At 43.9% G+C, this 20,057-nt stretch overlaps 1 protein-coding gene across 2 annotated transcripts in view; it reads left to right on the top strand.

Moving 5' to 3' along the window:
• Positions 1-17,934, top strand: part of STK4 (serine/threonine kinase 4) — a 48,675-nt gene extending 30,741 nt beyond the window's left edge. For both annotated transcript variants that reach the window (XM_058036368.1, XM_058036369.1), the window contains one exon: positions 14,851-17,934. In XM_058036368.1, the coding sequence (XP_057892351.1) occupies positions 14,851-15,009 (159 nt within the window). In that variant the 3' untranslated portion in view covers positions 15,010-17,934. The remainder of the gene's footprint in view (positions 1-14,850) is intronic.
• Positions 17,935-20,057: the final 2,123 nt, after the last annotated feature.

A 20,057-nucleotide genomic window follows, 5' to 3' on the forward strand; every position in this document is an offset into this window, starting at 1 on the left:
TCCTCCATCTTGCCTCCTGAACCCCATTCTAAAAACCCCAAAAAATCTATTTTTCACCCTGTGATAAATTCAACATCATTCTGCTTCAAGTGTCATGGCTTGCAGATCTTCATATAAGGTTGATAGCTTGCTCCATGGGTCATAATCATAACCACAGGCATCTTGGGCTCTGTGCCAGGGTCTCTGAGCCCCCTGGCAGGGGTTTGAGCAATCCAGGACAGCCTGAGGGATGTCCTGAATTCCAGCAAGGGAGGTGCAGTGAGGATGCCCTCTGGAGCAGCAGGTGCTGCTCAGCCTGGCACCACCCAGGCACGGTCCCAGTGCAGCCCCAGGTGCAGGAACTGCAGCCCCTGCCCCTGTGCAATACCTGCAGTGAGCGTGGCCGTGGCTCAGCACAGCCCAGCCCCTCTCCCAGCCCTGCTCAGGAATGGCTGCACACTGGAACCATCTGTTTCTTTCACTGCAAGTGATTTATGGGGAGGAACTGTTGGAGGGCAGGTGATTTATTGCTTATCAATAACAGTAAACACATGCTGCTTTACAATGACCAGAGTCTCTAATTTATTGCATTCTGTCTGTGAAGGTGTCATTTGTCTTGTGAACAGCTCGTTGTCTGCCAGTACCTGGAACATCCAACGGCTTTGGTTTCTCTGAACATCCATTTGGATAGCATTTGTTAGCAATCTAATATTGATGCTTTATAGCTTTACTACCTTTTGTCCTTTTAAAAGTTCAATCGATTAAAAACTTGAGAGTATTTTCTGTGCAGTTGCCAGCTTTGAAAATGATGGCAGACTGAATAATTGGCTCTTATTTTGTTGGAATTGGCCTTTGGGTCTTTGCTAGCAGTAGGAAGAAGGCATGCTGAGGAGGCAGGGTCAAGGCAGATGCTAGGAATACTTGCATTATATAGGAAAGCTGGTGGTGTGTGACTTTTTATAATTTGTCTTTTTACAGTGTTTCCTGACTTTGCTGTGATCCTCTTAGGTTTATTTTCTTTTTACTCCTGCCTTTTAAGCAGCTTGGTAAAGGTGTCAGATGCAGGCCTCTGCACTAATCTTTCTGTTTCTCCTTTCTCCCAGACAAATTACTCAAGTGGGTAATTTGAGTTGGTTACTGAGACACCAGAAAGTCTGTCTGCTTGGACAGCAGCAAAAAAAGCTGTGTTAGAGTGTGCACATTTGTAGGTCATTTAAACAGCATCACTGAAAATCAAATAATCTTCTGACTTCTATTGAATTATTATGAAACTTAGATTATATTCTTTATTGTCTAAGACAGCAAGTTTCTCTGACCCTTGTGTGATGAATGAAGATTGATTGTTCAAAAAATCCGTCTGAATACATATAGTTTTGTGTAGAAGAATAAAAAAGTTTGGTTAAAGTAGAGCATTTTTCAATAATATTTTTTGAAGACTGAACCAAACACTTTGAGTGAATCTTCAGGGATTTCTCTGTCCAAGTGTTTCTTCCCTTCATCTATCATGAACTCTCCTTTTTCCCAGTGGTGACTGGAATAAAAATTACTTCTCAGACACTGACTTCTTCCAATAGTCCTACTTTGAACATAAAGTGAACTTATTTGCTGGGGCATTCATCAGTTTGAGAGATAAAGCCAGATCTGGGATGGCTGATGGATATCTCTGTCCAGGCTCTGTGGAACTAGGGCAGGTTCCTGCTTGGGAAGCAAGAAAACTTGAGCTGCTTGTTTCTGCTGTGCTGGATCTAAAATAAAGATTTCTTTCTGTGGGAGAGCATTAAGGCTACTATTTTTTTCCTTTTTGTGGGAGGGAGGGAAACAAACTGGAATAAAAGGACTGTTTTTCTGACAAGAGGAGGCAGTCCAGGATAGACAATTATTAACTTTCAAACCTGAATTGTACCCCCATGGTATCTCCTGCTTATTGAGGAGGATCCTGAAGTGTTATTGCTTAGATGTAGTTCCACTGTGAAGTATGATTTATAAAAAGAGACAGGTTTTCCTGATGTTTTATTCATTGGTTTTAAATGTCACCTGTCTTGATTCATAACACTGACATTCCTTGAATGGATTTCCTTTTTTTTTTCTCTTCAGCCATCTGCCAAGAATTTTTAAAGCTCTGTTAATTGTTTATTTCTCTTTTAAGCATTACCTTTCCAGCATATTTAGTATGTTCTTCCCAGCAAATACTTTTAACTTGTGACATCTTTATTAAGTACAAATGGTTCATTCTGTCACCTTGTAGTCAAACAATGTTTTTAAAAATAAGCCCAGGAGCAGCTTGCTTCTCTCTTTTATTGTTTAAGTAGTCTTGAATGTTCTGTAACATTTGCATGAGGAAGACACTCTGAACCTCACTGCAAACCTCATTGGATTTGTGGCCAGTGTGATTCACAGCGAGTTCTGTGTACGTAGGTTTGATAAACCTTTCCAAATTCCCTTTATATCAACACCAACAACAAAAGAGGAATATACCACATTTGTTTTAAAAATCTGTTAGCAATATTTAAAATTGAAAAAGGCGCTTCAGAGACATGACTCTTGTCTCTGCTGGGGAAGAGAATAGATTCCTGCTCTCTCCCATTTGGTAACAGGGTCATTGCTCACCACCTGCTATCACTTTGGTGCAAACTGACATTGATTGCAAAGCACTTACTGCCACAACTTGCTGTCAAATTTTCATTTTTTGCTATATTTTTGTATATAGCAGGCCTTCTGTGACATGAGGCTTTTAGATGAAACCTGCAGCGAGTGGGAAGTAAAATGAGTTGCTGTAGTTTGTTGCTTAGGTCATAGCCCTTAATGGAGACTGAAATAATGTAACCTGAAATCGACTTCGTATCAGAGTACTCAGACTTGTAAATTCAATGTCCTGGACTATCTTGGAGGCCCCTTGCCTACTGCAGATTTAATCTGCTAAGACATTGACTGAAAGTTTTGCAGATGAGCTAAGTAACTAAAAGAATTTCATCCTGGGCCTCTGATTATTGGGTTTGTTCCACTGCTGCTGCATGGTTAAGGTCAGGCTGCAAAATGCATTTCTGCTTTGGGAGAAAGGGGAGAGGAATTGGTGGCTGGAGGTGTGATGCTGGAAAAATGCTCTCTGACCACACTGAATTCTTTAGAAAACCTGTTTGAGCCTTGTTGTGCCTTGAGATCTGTTTTCAGGGCTGGATGCGTTCTTGGCACAGCATCTCCCTCAGAGAAAGAACACTGCTGCTGAAACAAGATCTATTTGAAATGCTTCTAAAATCTTCTTCCAGCTCATCTGTCAGTGCAAATGTTTGCAGAGGGTAATGTAGCTTAAAAAGACAGGCTTGTCCAGGTTTTTCTCATCTGTACCAAAAAGGGGCTCCTTTTGGAGACTCTTTGCACGGAGAGTTTATTATAGCTGCTCTGGGTTGCCTTTGGGGGATGGAGTCTGGACCATCTGCAGAAGTCAGGGGATGAAGCTTCCATCAGGCCTCTGTGAGCACTTCCAGTGGGCAGGGTCTCATCTGGAAAAGTGCCTGAAGTGATGAACTGTGAGAGGAGCAAATTTCCCTCAGTTCTGGCTGCTGGACCTGGTGCATTTGACCTTGTGCAGCCTCTCTTGTGTCACTTTAAAACCTGCAGGAGCATCGAGGCATTGCTTATTGCAATGTGTGTGTGTAACCTTGGGGTGTCTTAGATCAGGTATTGGGGTGAAATTCTTCCCTGGGAGGGTGTAAGGCCCTGGCACAGGGTGCCCAGAGCAGCTGTGGCTGCCCCTGGATCCCTGGCAGTGCCCAAGGCCAGGCTGGACAGGGCTGTGACACCTGGGACAGTGGGAGGTGTCCCTGCCATGGCAGGGGTGGCACTGGATGGGCTTTCAGGTCCCTTCCCACCCAAACCATTTTATGATTCATAATCAAAGCTTTCACCTTCAGGAAGAGGGAGAAAGAGCAGCTTAATGCACATAGACTGATACAGTCTGAAAGGAATATTATTCAGGAATGTTTAATTCCTTCTTGTTTTGTGTTCTGCCATCATGCAGGATTGTTATAAATGGACACACGAGTAAAAGTGAACAACTTGGGAAACCTTTCACAGTGAATTCTGCAGGTTAATTCAAGACAGGTTTTGTGGAGATGGTTCACTTGGGGACTGTCCCAAAAAATATTTGCCTCTTAAACACATGCCCCTGGTTTTAAAGACAACTGCATGGACATGTAGCCATTTATTTTTCCAGAATGCCCTGGGAATCTGTGTAATTCAGTTTTTTCTCAGAAAGCTTTTAATTCTCCTTCCTGTCTTCTCTGCCTTCGAGTTGCAGCTGTTTCCTCCTTTCCCTGAGTGAAACGGGGGAGGCAGAGCAGCATTGGACCAGGGTTTTGTAAATAAGCCTCACTTTTGGGTAGACAATGTGGAGTCTTCCTGAAAGCAAACCCCTTTCAGCAGCTCTCCTGGAGCTGCAACTAAAATGGGAGACTAAGACTTAGAAATGTTTGTTGAATAAAGTTTAATACTCTTAAGATAAGTAGGCCCAAGTTATTTAAAGCTGCAATGGCTGCTTGCCATGGATGATGTAGTCTGAAGCCTTTGAAAGTGGAACTGTGTGTTTTAAGCCTTCACTTAAAAGTGAAAACGTTTAAAAATCTGCCTTGCAGATTTGAGTGTGTGAAGTCTTCAGATATGTTAATGATGCTTCTTACTCCACACCATTAATAAAGGCTGTATTCAGGTACTGATTTGGTCTTAATTAATTGGTTACCACTTCAGTTACATTTGTATTTCATACTGAGAAATATTGTATGAATTAATCACTCTGAGTTCAGGTATTCTTACTTCTTCAGTTCTTCTGCTTTATTCAGGATAGGTGATCCTGAATGAGGAATTTAATTGTTAATCCTTCAGGACAAGGGAGAGTGGGATTAAGGGTACCTGGAATTGGAAGGGAGCTCCTTTATGGACATATGTACCCTTCCTAGAAGAACTTTGTTAAAGTGAAGCACCTTATTGTTATGAATGCCAATAAGGATTCTGTTTTTTCTGAATTTATAAAAAAAAATTGATTTGTAAAAAATTTTTGTTTGATTTAAAGGAATCAGCATTTTCTGACCGATTGCTCTTCTTCAAAGAAAGAAAAAAAAAGGAGAAAAAGCTAACGTTGGTCAGCCCTGTAATTTATAGCTGAGTTGTGCAGCTAGCCAGATCCTCATGGCCTAATGACATGATTTATTTTAGCATGTTCAGAGGTATTTTTGTACTCTTACTTAAGAAAATTAAATCATAATCACTTAGAGAAGGAAAAAAACCCTGCTGTTTCTATTTAATCAAACCTCTGGCAAGCAAGTGCTTTTTAAAAGCAAAAGGTGCTCGTTTTTTACTTCTTTTTTTTTTCTTTTTTTTTCCCTTGCTTGCTTGTCCAGACAGGCTGACCTTTTAGCTTGGTTTGTAATTCAGTTACTGAAAAAAGAATAGCAGTGAGATAACTTGTCTTTGTGGTTATAGGATTAGTCAGCCACTTTCTAAACTGCTAAAGAGTTTCAAGGTTTGGACTCCTTGAAGTTCAATACTGCAGAATAACACTGCCATGACCATTTGTCATTCCCTTTGTTTACACTAACTGTGCACAGAACTTGGGATGATTTTGGAAGTCAATGGGGCTATTCACACTCATAATTGACGCTAAAATAGGAAATTTAATCTTGGAGTTTAGAAGATTAAAATGAATTGCTCTTTATAAAAAAGTTTTATTTTTTTAATGATCACTCAGCACTCATATCTGCAAGTAGACCTTTGGATGGGTTTTCTTAATACTTGAGGACAATGCTGAGGGTAGTAACAGCTTGCAGAATTCTATGGTTGGGCTTCCAAAACTTCCCTGAGCCTTGTAAGGATGACAGCAGGGATGGGTGAAGGGCAGTTCTTGGCTGGGAGCAGCCCAGGGATGCCCGTGCTGCTGATCCAGGCTGTGGAGTTCCCACAGTTCTGTCAGGGTGGCCAGGGGGAACGGGATGTTTGCTGTGATCCTCTGAAATTGGGAATTCCCTCATACCTTGCTGTCTTGGTTTGGAAAGACAGGTGTGTGCTGAGGAAGGCAGGAGCGTCCCCTGAAATGGAGAATGTAAAACCCCTCCCTCTGAATTATTAAAAATTTGAAATTAAGGGGCTCTCAGGCAAAAACATGGGAGCAGGAATAACAGTTCTTTATTAGGGAAGAAAATAAAAAAATAAAATAAACAATGCAGTAATCCAAAACAACCCTGACAGAGTCAGAACCCAACCTGACACCCTGTGGGTCAGGGTGGTGGCAGCAGTCCCATTGGAATTGTGGCTCAGCCCTCCTGCAGTGTCAGGGCTGGTTCTGCTGGAGCAGGGATCCTGTAGAAAGGTGCAGTCTCTTCCTCTGAAGATCCAGGGGAAGAGGCAGCTGCTGTTCCTCTGGGAAATCCAGTGGAGAAGCTGTGCTGGCATCCCAAAACCTCAGATTGTATCCAGGTAGGAATGCTTGGCTCCTCCCCTGGGCAGAGCATCTCCCAATGGGATGATGGAATTTTATCAGCCATGCAGTGACATGACCCATGAACAGAAGAGATCTCCTAGAGGGAGGATTGGTTTGTGGAAGAGATAAGGAAAACTGGCCAATGAACAGAATTGCCACACCTCTAACAGATGGCAAATAAAATACACATTGCCCTGCAATAGGGGACACTTGCCAATAGCAAAGCTGCTCTCTGGTTCCTAAAGGCTTTTGAGGAATAGGGGAAAATGTCCAAAGTGTGGGGAGGGTGGGAAGGCAGAGGTGTCTCTGAACTGGTGAGGAGCATTTGTGTGCCCAGGGTGTGTGAGTCCCTTCCAGAGCAGCCCCAGGAATGGGCTGCTCAAGGTGGGATTGAGAAAGGTCCTTGCTGAACCAGCAGGATCAAACATTATGGGTGTAAATGTAGCCTGAAATAAGGTATAGTGCAGTAGCAAAGCTGTGGCAGTTCTTGCTAGAGAAGAGCAAGAAGGATGGCACACATTGCCCTCCAGGAATTCTGCAGGGGTAGTACAGATACCATGGTCTGGTGTCATGAGCCGTTATGTTAATCAAGTAAGCAGAGCTACGTGGAAAATTACCTGGGATCCATACTGGCATTCATAAGAATAAAGTGCTTCGCTTTCAGTAGCCCCACATCTGTGTCAGTGAGGTAGAGCCATCCCAAACACATCACTTGAGAGCCCCTGGCTCTCTGTTGAGAGATGCACTTTCCCAGTTCAGCTGGGGATCAAAAGCTGAGTGTGTGGTAGTGTCCATCTTTTCTTCCACAAAAGTGATGCTGTGATTGCAGTTAAATATTTAACTGGCTGAAGCTTCCTTGACCTCTGGGTCACCTCTGATCTCATTGGAAGTGGTGTTTCTTTGTGGAGAGCCACCTGCTGCTCAGGTGAGGGGGCCTGAGAAGAGTCTGCAGGTGTGTACTGACCACAGCTCCTGCTGTGATCTCTCCATCTTTGGGCATTGTAGCTCCAGTGCTCTTTTGGCTGGTGCTGGATGCTGCAGCCCATTATGTGTTTTGCCAGTATATTGCCTAAATAATTAAGGTGCTTTAAAAGCAGAAGCTTGTGCTGCTGAGACTTATTTTTCAAATCTTTTGAAAGATTAATATCTGTATTTTTAATCTTGCATGAAATCCCGCAATGAGTGCATTTCATCCACTGCTTTCATAACAGTGAGAAACTTCACTGACATGCTGATGCTAAAAAGGAGGAAAAGCAAGATAATTAGTGCTTGTGTAGGCACAAGGGCTCGTTCTGATTTACTGCAGCCCCTCTGTAGCATGGCTGCTTGACAGATCTGTGAAGTTGTAAGGACCTGATGGATGAGGAAAAATGGTCAGAAAGTGCCACTAGGTCCTTGTGTCCTTTGCTTTTGACAGCTTAAAGTGAATAAATAGTTAATGCCTGCTCATACATTACATCAAAGCTTTCTTGTGCTGGAAACGTAAACGAGAACGAGGCACTTAATTTTTAGAGCAGTGATTGAAAGTATGCCAAGTGATATTGAGGCAGCATTTCAGGAAAAATGCTATGGGAGAAAAATGGCATGCTATTCCAACACCAATTTATATCACCATCTTCAAGATCTAAAGTCTGGAGCACTGCTGAGCCTGAGAAATTACCTTACTACAATTTAATTTTGGCTGGAGAAATTGAGGACTTTTTTTTTTTTTTTCTGGTTTAAAAAAAGTGCATAGTACTTTTGAGTAATCTGTGTCCTCAGAGTATATTTGATGCGAGCATTTAACGGATACCTTGTTTAACCAGTCTTTCAAGTTACAGGAAGCTAATTCCTGGATAATCTCAGCTCTTGCACTTGTCAGAGCTCCCACTGAATCCATGGGTTCTCTCTGTAGCACCACTGCAGTCCTGCAGCTGCAGCCTGAGCTCTGCCCCAAGGTGGCTGCTGCAAACCTCCTCCCAGAATTAAAACTCTGCTCAAGGAGGTGATAGCAGAAAAGTTCAGGAGTTGAGGTGAATTCACATCAGACTGATCTGCAGGGTTTGGAGAAGGAATGTCAGTGTGCCCTTGGTGTTATCAGCAGAGAAGCATCTTGATAGCCTTGGTGATGGCCAAGGTCAAGTGGAGCAAGAGTTTAATTGTTCTCTTCTGTGAAGAGCCTCCCTTCCTAAAGGACACCTGAACATATAATTGAACTTGTAGGAATTGTTTTATGCTTGTCTCACATGTAGCCACTTCTGCTGTCGAGTGTGATCATCAGCAGCCTCCCCTGAGGGGTTTCCACACCATTGCAGTCCCAGTTGGTTGTTCTGGTTTTGTTTTTCCAAAGCAGACTGTTGCTGCTGTATTACTGTGGAAATGCTTTGCATTATCTCTAACAGCAAATTCCTGTTTGGCATTTAATGTTTAGCATAGCTTAGGTAACTTGATTTGGGTAAAACCCCTTCTCAAGCCACACTTAGAATTTGCCTGTCTAAATACACACAAAAAATTGATGGGTTGTGCTCCCTGCTGATGGGATTGATGAGTTTTATGGGGGGCTTTGATCACTGCATGTTCAGTCAAGAGCTGTTAGATTGCAGCATAAAACCAGGCTTAAAAGGAAACTATAACAATAAAAGCTGTGCTAAATAGACAATTAATTTGTTTTTCCTTGGCTCCCATCTAGCTTGTATCTTTTCTACTAAGAATTTATTTCCCTGTGTAGCGTGGGAAGCTGCAATTTTATTACTTCTGTATTTTAGTCTTCAAACTCCCACTGCCCCTTATGAAGTGATAATTGCCAAAGCCAGTTTTTCTAAAGGCTATATAAAACTTAAAAGTTTGACATCAAGTTATGTTGAGCAGTAAATGCCACCTGGAATCTCTGGGTGAAAGGCAGGCAGAGCAATTGCTACAGCTGGGTGTTTTCTTTCTAAAAAGCCTCTGGGTAACAGTGGGAGGAAACTTGGAAAACACCCTGGGCATGTGGAAGACAAGTGTTCAAACTCACAGGAATGATGGTAGAGGAATATGTCTAGAGGGCTAAGGAAGAACAACTTCCCAGTTTTATTTGTAGGATTGGTTGTAGTACCAAGGCTTGAAAATATTCTCTTTTTGAAGAACTGTTCAAATGCTTTCAGCAGGAGGAAAGTAACTTCATCTCACCAGTTTTACTCCAATTTTCTGCACATTTGAAAATGGTAGAAAAGCTGCATCCACCCAGGGGATGGAGGGTTCCTGTTTGGCACAAGCCTCAGGATTTCAAAGACAGTATTTAAAAGCAAAGCCCAGATAGCCTGAAACCTTGCAGACATGCAAAGAAAAGGCTTTGTGCTAAATGCAGGGGTCAAATTCAGTGTCAGTGAGTAAAAAGACAGTTTCAGGAGGAACAAGTTTTCCACTTGCCCCAAGATAATATTGTTTGATTCCTGTGCAGTCAGTGAGTTAGAGCTTGGCCAAAACTCTTTGTTGGGAGAGAAATGTGTGAAAGCTGCTGGGAAGCAGCTCATTTCTGCTTGGTGCTCATAATTCATGCAGCAAGGAGATTTGGCTGGCAGTGGTTTTGCCAGAGGAGCAGATAAGAACGATGGCTGGGGTGTCTCAGGGGTCACTGGACAGCTGTATTTATGTCAGTGGTGCAGGCTGGTCCAGGCAGTGCTGACCTTGTGCTGCTCAAGGGCTCCTTGAGGATGTGCCAAGCCCCAAACTGGGCAAGCTGCAGACAAACCAGCTGTAGCAAACCAGCACGGCTGCTCCTTGCTCTGAGGGCTGTGGGTACTAAAAGGACTGGGATAAATTATTTGCATCAGGTTCTAATTCAAAAAGTTTTCACCGTTTTTGGGGTTTTTGTTTAGTTTTCATGGGGACAGGGCAGAGACTGAGTTAATTCTCTAAGCTTTGTGTTTTACAACAGATTTTTTTGTTTTGTTTTATGTGAAACAAAAATCTGGCATGGTGGTAGGGTTTTGGGCTGTGTCCTGCTTGGGACAGAACAGCAGAGGTATAAAGTTCAGACCATGGTGCCCTTGAATGCCAAACCTGTGGCTGTGTCTGCAGAGAGCTTAGATTATTCTCCTTTTGCTGCTTAGGCTCATTTACATTCAGTGCAATATCATGTTGCTGTGACACTTTACCTGACTGTGGGAAATGCAAGTGGGGTTTCTTCTCCCCCTGTTTTTAAAATGCTGATTTGAAAGAACTGCAACTCAGAAGCAGTTTGCTGAGTTGAACATTATTCAGTGGGGTAGTTGTCTGCAAATCTGTCAGAAATGCTGACAAAGGAATGTCATGAATAGCTTACAAACCTTCTCCTTGAGGAAGAAATTGTATTTCAAATGATCTGTTCCTGATTTGTCCATTACCACTGCGTAGGCATGGAAAGGCTGGAGGTTATGTCCTTCCAAAGGATATAATTATGTATGTCCTTCTGAATTATACAGTAGAAATCATCAGCATGTTAAAACAAGATGTTGCTGTCAGTGGTGTCTGAAGAAAACAAACAGCATCCAACAGCTGTGGGTGAGAGGCTTTCAGATGAGCACTTCCACCTCTGGCATTTGTCTTCAGTTGGGCATTTTTACAGAGTTAAGATCATTCTCAAAATCTCAAGTAAAAATTCAACTGTTAATCAAACAGTTAAAAATTAGCTTTCTCAACATACAGGCTTGCTGGAAGAGTTTCATGTGCTGCCTCCTCACCATTTTGATAGATTTGTTTGGCCAACCTTAGAACAAGTATTTTTTATCCAGCTTTACATTTGAAATGAGATTCCTTCCTTTAGAAGTTTCACTTAGGTATTTGATCAGCATGGACAAAAATAGATAGCTTTACAGAGACAGTTAGGCTTCTTAGAGCAGAGGAAATGCTGAGAAGTGAGGAGAGGAATGGGACTGAGCCGGTGGCTAAAACCAGCTCTAATTGCAGCTGCTCAGTGCTGAGACTTTACCCTGAGTAACTGTCTGTCATGAGATGCTGTCCTTGTCCTTCTTGTCTTATTTTGCTCCTGGCGTTTCTCTAAGAGAATAATGTCATTGTCCCAGGAGTGCAGAAACAGATACACTGGAGTCTAAAACTTCATTTCTGTGCCATTGCCTTACAGTGCAATGCCAGGCAGCAAAGTGAAATGGAGGCCATCACATTTTGAACAGTTTGTTGGGGTTTTTTCCCTTCTGAAGATGCGTGTGTGAGTGGAAGGACAGGCTGAGTGATTGCCCAGGCCAGGTCCCCGGGCTGTTGCTGTCACAGCAGGAGCAGAGGGCTGGGTGTCCCCTGCTCTGGGTGGCTCTGGTGGCTCTCACTGGGGACCTGCCAGTCTCCCATCAGCTCATCTGGGCTGAGCAGTCACCTCCTGCACCAGTGCTGCCCTTTGGCTTCTCCACCCCTTCCAGGAGCAGTGTGGCATTGTTCCAGATGAAAACTGTGAGTTGTTCATGTTCACTGACAGGGTGTCCCTGTGCTCCCAGGTTCCTGGGCACATGGACTTGCCTCCCTGTTGGGGAAGATGAAACAGGAAAGCCTTATCAATATGATTGTCTGGCAAAAGGTTTTGAGAATATGGAAACTATGAGATTGAAATGAAAGCAAGCTTTGAGATCCCTGAGTTACTGAACAACGGGAAAACAATGGTGTGGCCGGCTGAAGGCGATCCCCTTTTGATGGAACAACACCCTCTGCTTGCAGACAGGCCCAAGGCTCAGAGCAGACCCTACAGCTTGGCAGAAGGGGCCCAAAGAGGAGTTTTTAGGGTTTAAAATGTAACACAGTGTGGTAATGTAATGATTCTTACAGGCTGTATGTAAATGCTGTAGGATTTGTATCTTGTACTAGATTGGTTAGTGAGAATTAGAATATTCAACACAGAAGATTTATTGTATTGTAACAGGAACCTCGCTCCTTTTGCTCTCTTACCCTTTTACTCTCTCACCCTCTCACCCTCTCTCCCCCTCTCCTCTCTCAGCCTGCTCTGAGCTGTGTCTGGCAGCTCCCAGCAGGGCCCTGCCCCCAGGCCCTTTGCAATGAACCCCAAGTTCCAGCCCTGGCTGCAGAAATCTCTGCTCTCCATCCATCCCCACTGTCCTACCCCCCGACACTCCTACACCTCCCTTCCTTCCCCAGCCTCCCTGTCGTGTTTAAGCCATGATCAGCTCTGTGAGCTCCGCTGTGCTCTGCATCATGCAGGTAACCCACTTCCAGTTGGCTCATACTCACATAAATCTGTGGGCTTTGCCCACTCCAGACTTAGCTGTGCTCCAGCATCTTCCACACTGTTCAGCCATCTGTCCTGGCAAGCACAGTCCCTGAATTGTCAAAGCTGTGGTGTCCCTTGGCAAGCAGCTCTTACACTTTGCAGGAAGGCTTGGTGTGTCACTGGAGGATGTCCCTGATGCTCCTCCTGCTCAAGGACAGCTGTAGGGCAGTGTTTTCTTACAGCCACGTGTTCTGGAGAGCCCACTGTTGTACATCTGCTCTGCCAGCTCAGGCGCTTTGTTTCTGGCTCTGAGCAGCACCCAGGCACTTCAGGAGGATGGCAGAGAAGGCTCAGAGGGCATCTCTGGAAGATTGCAGCCCTAGGACAATTTCTCACATCTAACAGTTGGCTTACACCTTGAGCAAGGTGGTTTAGATTTGTTCCAATACTCTCTTTAAGCAGTCCAGCACTGGGAGAGGTGTAGCTGCTTAGTGTATGTATTCAGTACTTGTATTAATATTTTCTTCTGGTTTGCATTTTTATTTGACTTTTCAATTCCCTGGACTGTGAGGAAGTGGAATGTTGAATAATTACCTGCTCCTTAATAAATTAGTGTGAAAAGGCAACTGGTGCCATGCATCAACTTAAACTGCTGCCTGTTAAAGTTGCATTAATGTGTATAAATAATATATATCTTTGTGGAGGAAGTGCTTTGTCTTCCTAATGAACAGTTGCCTGATTGGAAAGGCTGAAATACTGTATACCCTGGGCAGAAAGGTTGTTCATGTATGCTTGGATTATTAAAATGGATTTGTGATCTTGAAACAGCAGAATATGAAGTTCTTCAGCAGAATATGCTGAAGAACTTCAAAAGACATTGTGAGAAATTAAGTAGCAGGTGACTTTGTGATTTAGGGACTGGTATCTCTTTCACCTCAGGAAAAGGCATCAGGAGTTCCATATCTCAGTTTTAAGCAGTGATGCAAACTGCCATTAAACATTCATTTGTTGCCTTATTGTAGGCAGCAAACATTTCACTTCATGTTTTGGTTCAGAAATGGCTTGAAGAAAAATCATGACAGCTGATTAATTAACAGCTAAACTAGGACAGCCCCACTTGCAGGAAAATAAAGATAAGTCACTTAATTATGACATTTGTTGAAAACAACCAAAAAAAATTGACAGTTTTTTGTGCACAAGAAAGAACCCACATTATTTTGCGTATTCTTAGCATCCACAGCAGGTGCTTAGTGATAGCAGGTGCTGCACAGTCATTTCTGTCCTGCTGGAGTGCCTGTAAAACAGTTTCTCCTGTGATCATTTGGTCTTGGATGGGGAAAGGACTGGTGCTCAGGTAAACATCTGAAACATTTCCAGTGTCCATATTTTTAACATTATACTAAAAACCTGTCTGTTGCACCAGTTATAATATTATAACATTACATAAAGGCTGTAGCTGTGGACAGTTTAGACTGTCCCAGGCCACGCTTGGCATCTGTAATCACAGAGCAAAACTTCTACTTGGCAAATTGCCACAAAGCAAAAGACAGCCAATTAAACAAGGGTCAGGCAGAGAGAGAAAATTCAGGGAGAGGGAGTTTGTCCAGATGAGCCTGACTTCTTCTTCACATGTACAGGAAAATACAAATTGTACTTGCATATTTTATCAGTACAAGGCTGACCCAAAGTGACCTGGTGTGTGTTTGTGCTCTGGGATTTCTGGTGTAGCAGAGTCTGAATTTTTCACCATAACTGACTGAGATTCAGCCTCATTGTACATAATTGCCTTTTTTTTCACATGTATCTTTTGTCAATGATATTACTTTCTTCGTGTTCCCTATGGCTCCATTAGTCATTTAGCATAAGGAGGTTTAGTTGCAAAGAAAGGAGAGGAGAAGAGAACTTTGCTTTCCTTCCTTCTCAGTGCAGCATTTCTGTCCTAAGCCTGCAAAACAAAGCATTAAAAAAGCAACTCCATGGGGGAAACATTTCACTGGTTGGTTGTGTGCTCACAACCAGCAACCAGAGCATGTAATGTACCTGTGGAATGAGCAGCAGCAGTATCCTGGGGCTCACACCTCTCTCACTGAGGGCAGCAGCCTGGAGCAGAGCTCTGGGTGCCTTTCCCTGCTGGAAGATGCTCTGTGGCCGTCAGAGGAGCAGCAGGATCCCTGCAGGCATGCAGGTGATGGTTGCACTGATTTATGTGTCTGTTCCTCTTGTGTCTCCCTGCTAGCTGAAGACTTGGAGCGTGGATGAGCTGCAGAAGAGGCTCTCTGCCCTGGACCCCATGATGGAGCAGGAGATTGAGGAGATTCGCCAGAAGTACCAGTCCAAGCGCCAGCCCATCCTCGACGCCATCGAGGCCAAGAAGCGGCGGCAGCAGAACTTCTGAGCCACGGGGGAACCTTCCCCCACCCTCCAACAATCAGCCCCTTGCTTTTATGACTACTGAACAGATTGATTTCTATTGAAATATGCTAGCAAAATAGAGGGCAATACTTCTGCTCGTTTATTTTTCCATAGCACCTTTTGTGAACTCAGGAATGCCGTCACGTGGAAAATCCTGATTGTGTGTTTTAGTGTTAGACTTGTATTTAAACCGTAATTCCAAAAGAGTTCTGTTACTGTTTTTAGGAGGGTTGTTTATAAACCAGAGGAACCAGATAGAAATTGGATAATGAAAGTTGGCTCACTCTCTTTTCAACTGAACTTTCAGGAGTCTATTTTGGTTTAAGTTAATACAGATGGCTGTCTGTAACAGCTGATTCTTTTGTGGGTTTTTTGTTTTTGTTTTCCTTTGTGAATGCACAGACTCAATTTCAAGCTGTTAACTGTTTCTACTGTTAAGGTACTGGTAAGTTTTAGGTCACTGAAGAGAGCAGGTGAGAACATGTACAAACTGTTCCAGCCTTTTGAAAGAAACTTAAATCTCAGTTTTTAAAAAGCCTGTAATAAGCCCCATGCCTTACACTGTGTGCTTTAAGCAAGTGTTATTTCTTCAAGACCTCAGTTTTGTCCTTGTTCTGTGTACTTCATGAATTTACACGAGTAGATAAAGCATGTTGTGCCTCCATAAGAAATTACATTCTGTAATTTAAAATCCACATCCACTTAAAACCAAAAGCCAGTCAGTGATCTGATACCCCTTTGTCTGTCTGTTTGGAAATGTCCTTCAGGGAGACCCTGCTGAGAATGGAGTGCTGGGAAAAAGAAACAGCCTTTGAATGGGTGGAAGTTGTGTGAACCTCTCTCAGGAATTAGGTACTTCAGCTGTGTCTAAGAGGACTTAAAAATCTCCACAGCTTGTGAAATATTTTATAGGCTTCATTTCAAATTTACATCTTTGGATGCTTGAACAAAAACTTGATTTCACAATCCTTCACATTTCTGCAAGGTTTAGCACATCAGGAGAGTCAAACTGAAAGTGAAGACTGTTAAATTAACAAAGATGTGCATTCATGGTGGTGGAGCAAAGGCGGAGTTGATCTGGATGAGAAGACAATTACCAATGTCCTGCTGGAAGAGGTTCAGTCTCTTCCAGCTCCTCTGGATGCTCTTGTGTTTTTGTTTTTTGGTTTTTTTTTAATATCCCTGCCCAGCATAGCTCAATCAGCCACGATGCCCCAAGCACGTACAATCGCTGTGAGGACGGTGCAATCAGCTCACATCAGAGTGGAGAATAAAACAAAGCCTGTCTGAGGGCAGAGACTGAGCAATGCCTCTGCCCCCTGGGCTCTGACAGCACAGCTGTGCAGCTCTAGGTGTGCCTAGCACATGGTGGAATGTTTGGGCAAAGCAAGTGTTTCTACCAATGTTATTTTTATTTTGTTCTGATAGACGGAATGGTTTCCACATCGTGCTTCTGAACTAGGCCTTGGTGCATCACCCAGATGATTAAACAGCAGTGTCTCCTGAATCTAATGCTGCTACAGAGGTGATGTGTTTGTTTCATGTTTCTGTAGGGTCTTGTTTCCCCACTGGAGCAGGCTCTTGGCTGCTGCTCACAGCTGTGAAAGGAACCAAGCCATCCTTACCCTCCTTGCATGGGTTTGTCTCAGTTTGCTGATGCAGTGGGATCACAGCTGTCCCCAAGGAAAAGGGAGACAGTGAGCAGTGTATGTAGGGTGCTGCAGGAGGAGCACATCCTGGGATAGCCAGCAGTCTGACAGCCCCAGGTGCTGGGGAACATCAGGGCTCCTGCCGTGCTCATCTGGAATCTGTGCAATGGGCTTTGCCCTAACCATGTCTTCATGATGAGCAATTTTCATGAGCATCCTTTGCCTCAAAGGAACTCCTCCAGCTTAGCAGGGAGTTCTCTGGTCAGTGTTGGATGCTGTATAAGTCATTTGGGTGGATCAGGCCCAGCACCTCTGGTGTGACAGACACAGAGGTCTGTGACATGGTAAATTGGGCACTGCCTGTGTGGTGTGGCTCAAGCCTGTTCTGCTGGAAGGATTTTTTCCTCTGCACTGTATAGATAACTCTGTGGAGATCAGAGGGCATTAGAAACCCCAACTTTAGGGTGAAACACCACGAGGTGGTGTCTATTTACAGAATATGCAACCTGTGACTGCTGTAACTGAATGTAAGCACTCTTGAAATACTCTGCTTTGCTGACGTGATTGTCTTAAAATATAGCAAATGAACCAAAATAACTAAAACTGGTCCAATGGCTTAACTGTCTTTGAACCTTTCTAAAATGCTTGCAGTGGGTGAGACTTAATGATGTTTCTTGCATTTGGAGCTGTAGTGCAGAGGAATTATTTTCTCCTTCACTGATTTTCAATTTGTTGGAGAAAATATTTCCCTTTTTGGTCCCTTTGTAGAATGTCTGGGAGCACAGTACCTGTTCATTCCTCAGAGTCCTCCAAGCTGTGATCAAGGCTGGTACCATAAGAGAAAGATGTTTTGACAAAGTTTTAAGCAAAAAACTTGCATAATTGAGAAGCTGCATTCATGTGCTCCTTGGGCCCGTCTGCATTTGGAAAGGGTTCTGGACAAACCATTCTCTTTGCTTCTAAAACCCAGAGATACTGATGGTGTCAGTCATGTGAGACTTACAAATGTGAAGTTTGTAGCTTTAACTGTTTTTGTAACAAAGACATTAGCAACACTGGCATAAACTGCTGACTTGAAATGCTGTTTTGTAAGATCTGGCTGTTTGTATATAATAGTGTTGGGTCTTTAGTTTGTATATGTATGGAACAATAACTTTTATTGCATTCCTCTCAGTTTGATACAGGAGATTTTGTTTGATCTTTCTCAAATATCTTGCCTTATTTGTTCAAAGGGGCAAATAAACTGTCCCTACCTGAAAGCATCAGTGTTGTGTCTCATATTTATGCCCTGCAGTGCTTGGGGGTGTTGCTGTTTACCAGGACAAGTTTTAACAGGATGCACTTCTACTCAGCCAGTGTTATGCAACGTGCTGGAGGAGGGCACAAGCTTTCGGGAACATGGGCAGTGAACATGTCAGACACATGTTTTAAAACATTACCAATTCTTGCAGCTTGAGCAGAGGGGCAGCTCCATGTGCTGGCAGCTCTGTGGGGTTCAGGAGGCGATGCTCAGGCAGTTCCAGCAGGGAGGAGCACAGGCAGCCCTGCCTGGAGCTCCAGCCATGCAGGAGGGATGATTTCCCCACGGGATGCTTTGGCAGATGGGGATGCTGAGCCCTGCTGTAGGTCCTTGCTGTCTGCAGCAGCTTCCCTGAGCCTGCAGGCACATTTGGGGCTAGGTACATACCAATCTATCCACCTTCCTACACAACAGGTGAGGCTGGAGGCTCGCTCCTAATTCTGGCTCACTTGCTGCACTTTGAGCTTTCTAGCTCAGGGAAAGATGAAGCTGACAGTGAGTGGGTGCTGCCTTCCCATGGTGAACTGTTGGCTTCAATGTGGTTTCCCTGAGCAGTTACTAAATCTGTCCTGGAGGGATGACTAACTGGAGCAGAGACAGAATTCATTCAGGAGTCAGCTTTGGTTAGCAATTCCGGAAGAAACAAAATAGATCTGAGCTTTTAAGTGTTGGGAAGGAGCTTGGGAATCAAAGGGAGGGAGGCTGCGGGCTTTTCTAGTAACTGGGGAAGCCTGGAGCCCTCACATCCTCTCAGCAGCATTACCAGGCTATTGTGGAGCCCCAGAGCAAGGGGAGGGAGAGTTGTGCAGCCACGCCAGGGGAGGGTTTGTGTGCGCTCCCTCTGTGCTGGCAGCACTGCACCTGCTGCACCAACTTCTGCCTGTGGCTAACAAACCCAGCAACACCAGCTACCCTGATGGTTAGCCTTGGTTTTCTCCCCTGTAAGGTAGAAAGTCAGCTCTCCACAAAGCCCATAGCACCAGCACTTTTTAATAATTATAAGCATTAAGGTACAGGAGTTGCTGTGCCAGTGTCCTTTTTGCCCAGCTACTCATTTCCTACACCTTCATTTTGTACCATTTCCTGCTGTCCACAGGCCAAAAGAGTCTGAGCCTGGATAAATGCTGAGTGTTGGCTGACAGCCCTGCCTCGAGAGTTGACAATTTTTCATTTCACTAATCATTTTGGCAAAATTTTGACGAGTCAAACCAGGAAATACCCATCAGCTCTTTCTAGACTGAAAGTTAATTGCTCTTTAATTTAAAAGCCCAGGAAGAAAGCCAATGAGTTAAAAAACTTTAAAACAATTCAATTCCATCTATGAAGGACTGCCCTGCTCCCCTCTAGGTGTTGCTGTCCAAACTGATACAGTGCTGGACGTGGAGAGAACCCAGAGTCCCTGAGTCCCATCCTGAGTGGTGACAGCAGCCTCCTGCAGTCCTGTCTGTGCACAGCCAGCACACAACTGAGCTGTAAGGTGCATTTTCCTCAGCCCAAGGGGCTCACAAGCTCTGGACCAATACTACTTCACTACAGAGAGCAGGATCTTGGAAGAAATGTGGGGCAGTTTTTCTCTCAGCAGACTCGAGGTCTGGATGTGAAGATGCTGTGAACATTGCTGGTGCTGTGCCTCCCTGCAGGCCTGACCTCTGGGTTTTATTCCCTGAAATGGTGTGGCCTGTCTAGGCACATTCGGTTAATTTAATTCCATGCCTTCAAGGCTGCTCATTTGGCTCTCTCAGATGGTCAGAATAGAAGTTTTGATTTTGTGTTTCTCCTACAACTAAGTTAGCAGCTCGGGTTCAGGGAAAGGCTAAAGTGAACCCGTAAGTATATGCAGACCTTGGGGCTGTCTCACTACAAGGCAAAAGTGGTTTAGCATTATTTTGTAAAAAAAAACCCATGGAATTACTGCACTGTTTGTTTTTACTGATCTCCTTCCATAGTTCAGCAAATAGAAGTAACACTGATTCAACGTGTCAAGCACTGTGCTCAAGCTGTGAGAACTGATCTTTGCTGAGGTCAGCAGGGTTGTAAGAATCTGTGAGCAGGAGAGATCCCAGAAACACTACCAGTGAGGAG

The sequence above is a fragment of the Melospiza georgiana genome, chromosome 17 (genome assembly GCF_028018845.1).
Source record: "Melospiza georgiana isolate bMelGeo1 chromosome 17, bMelGeo1.pri, whole genome shotgun sequence".
NCBI classification, from domain to species: Eukaryota; Metazoa; Chordata; class Aves; order Passeriformes; family Passerellidae; genus Melospiza; species Melospiza georgiana.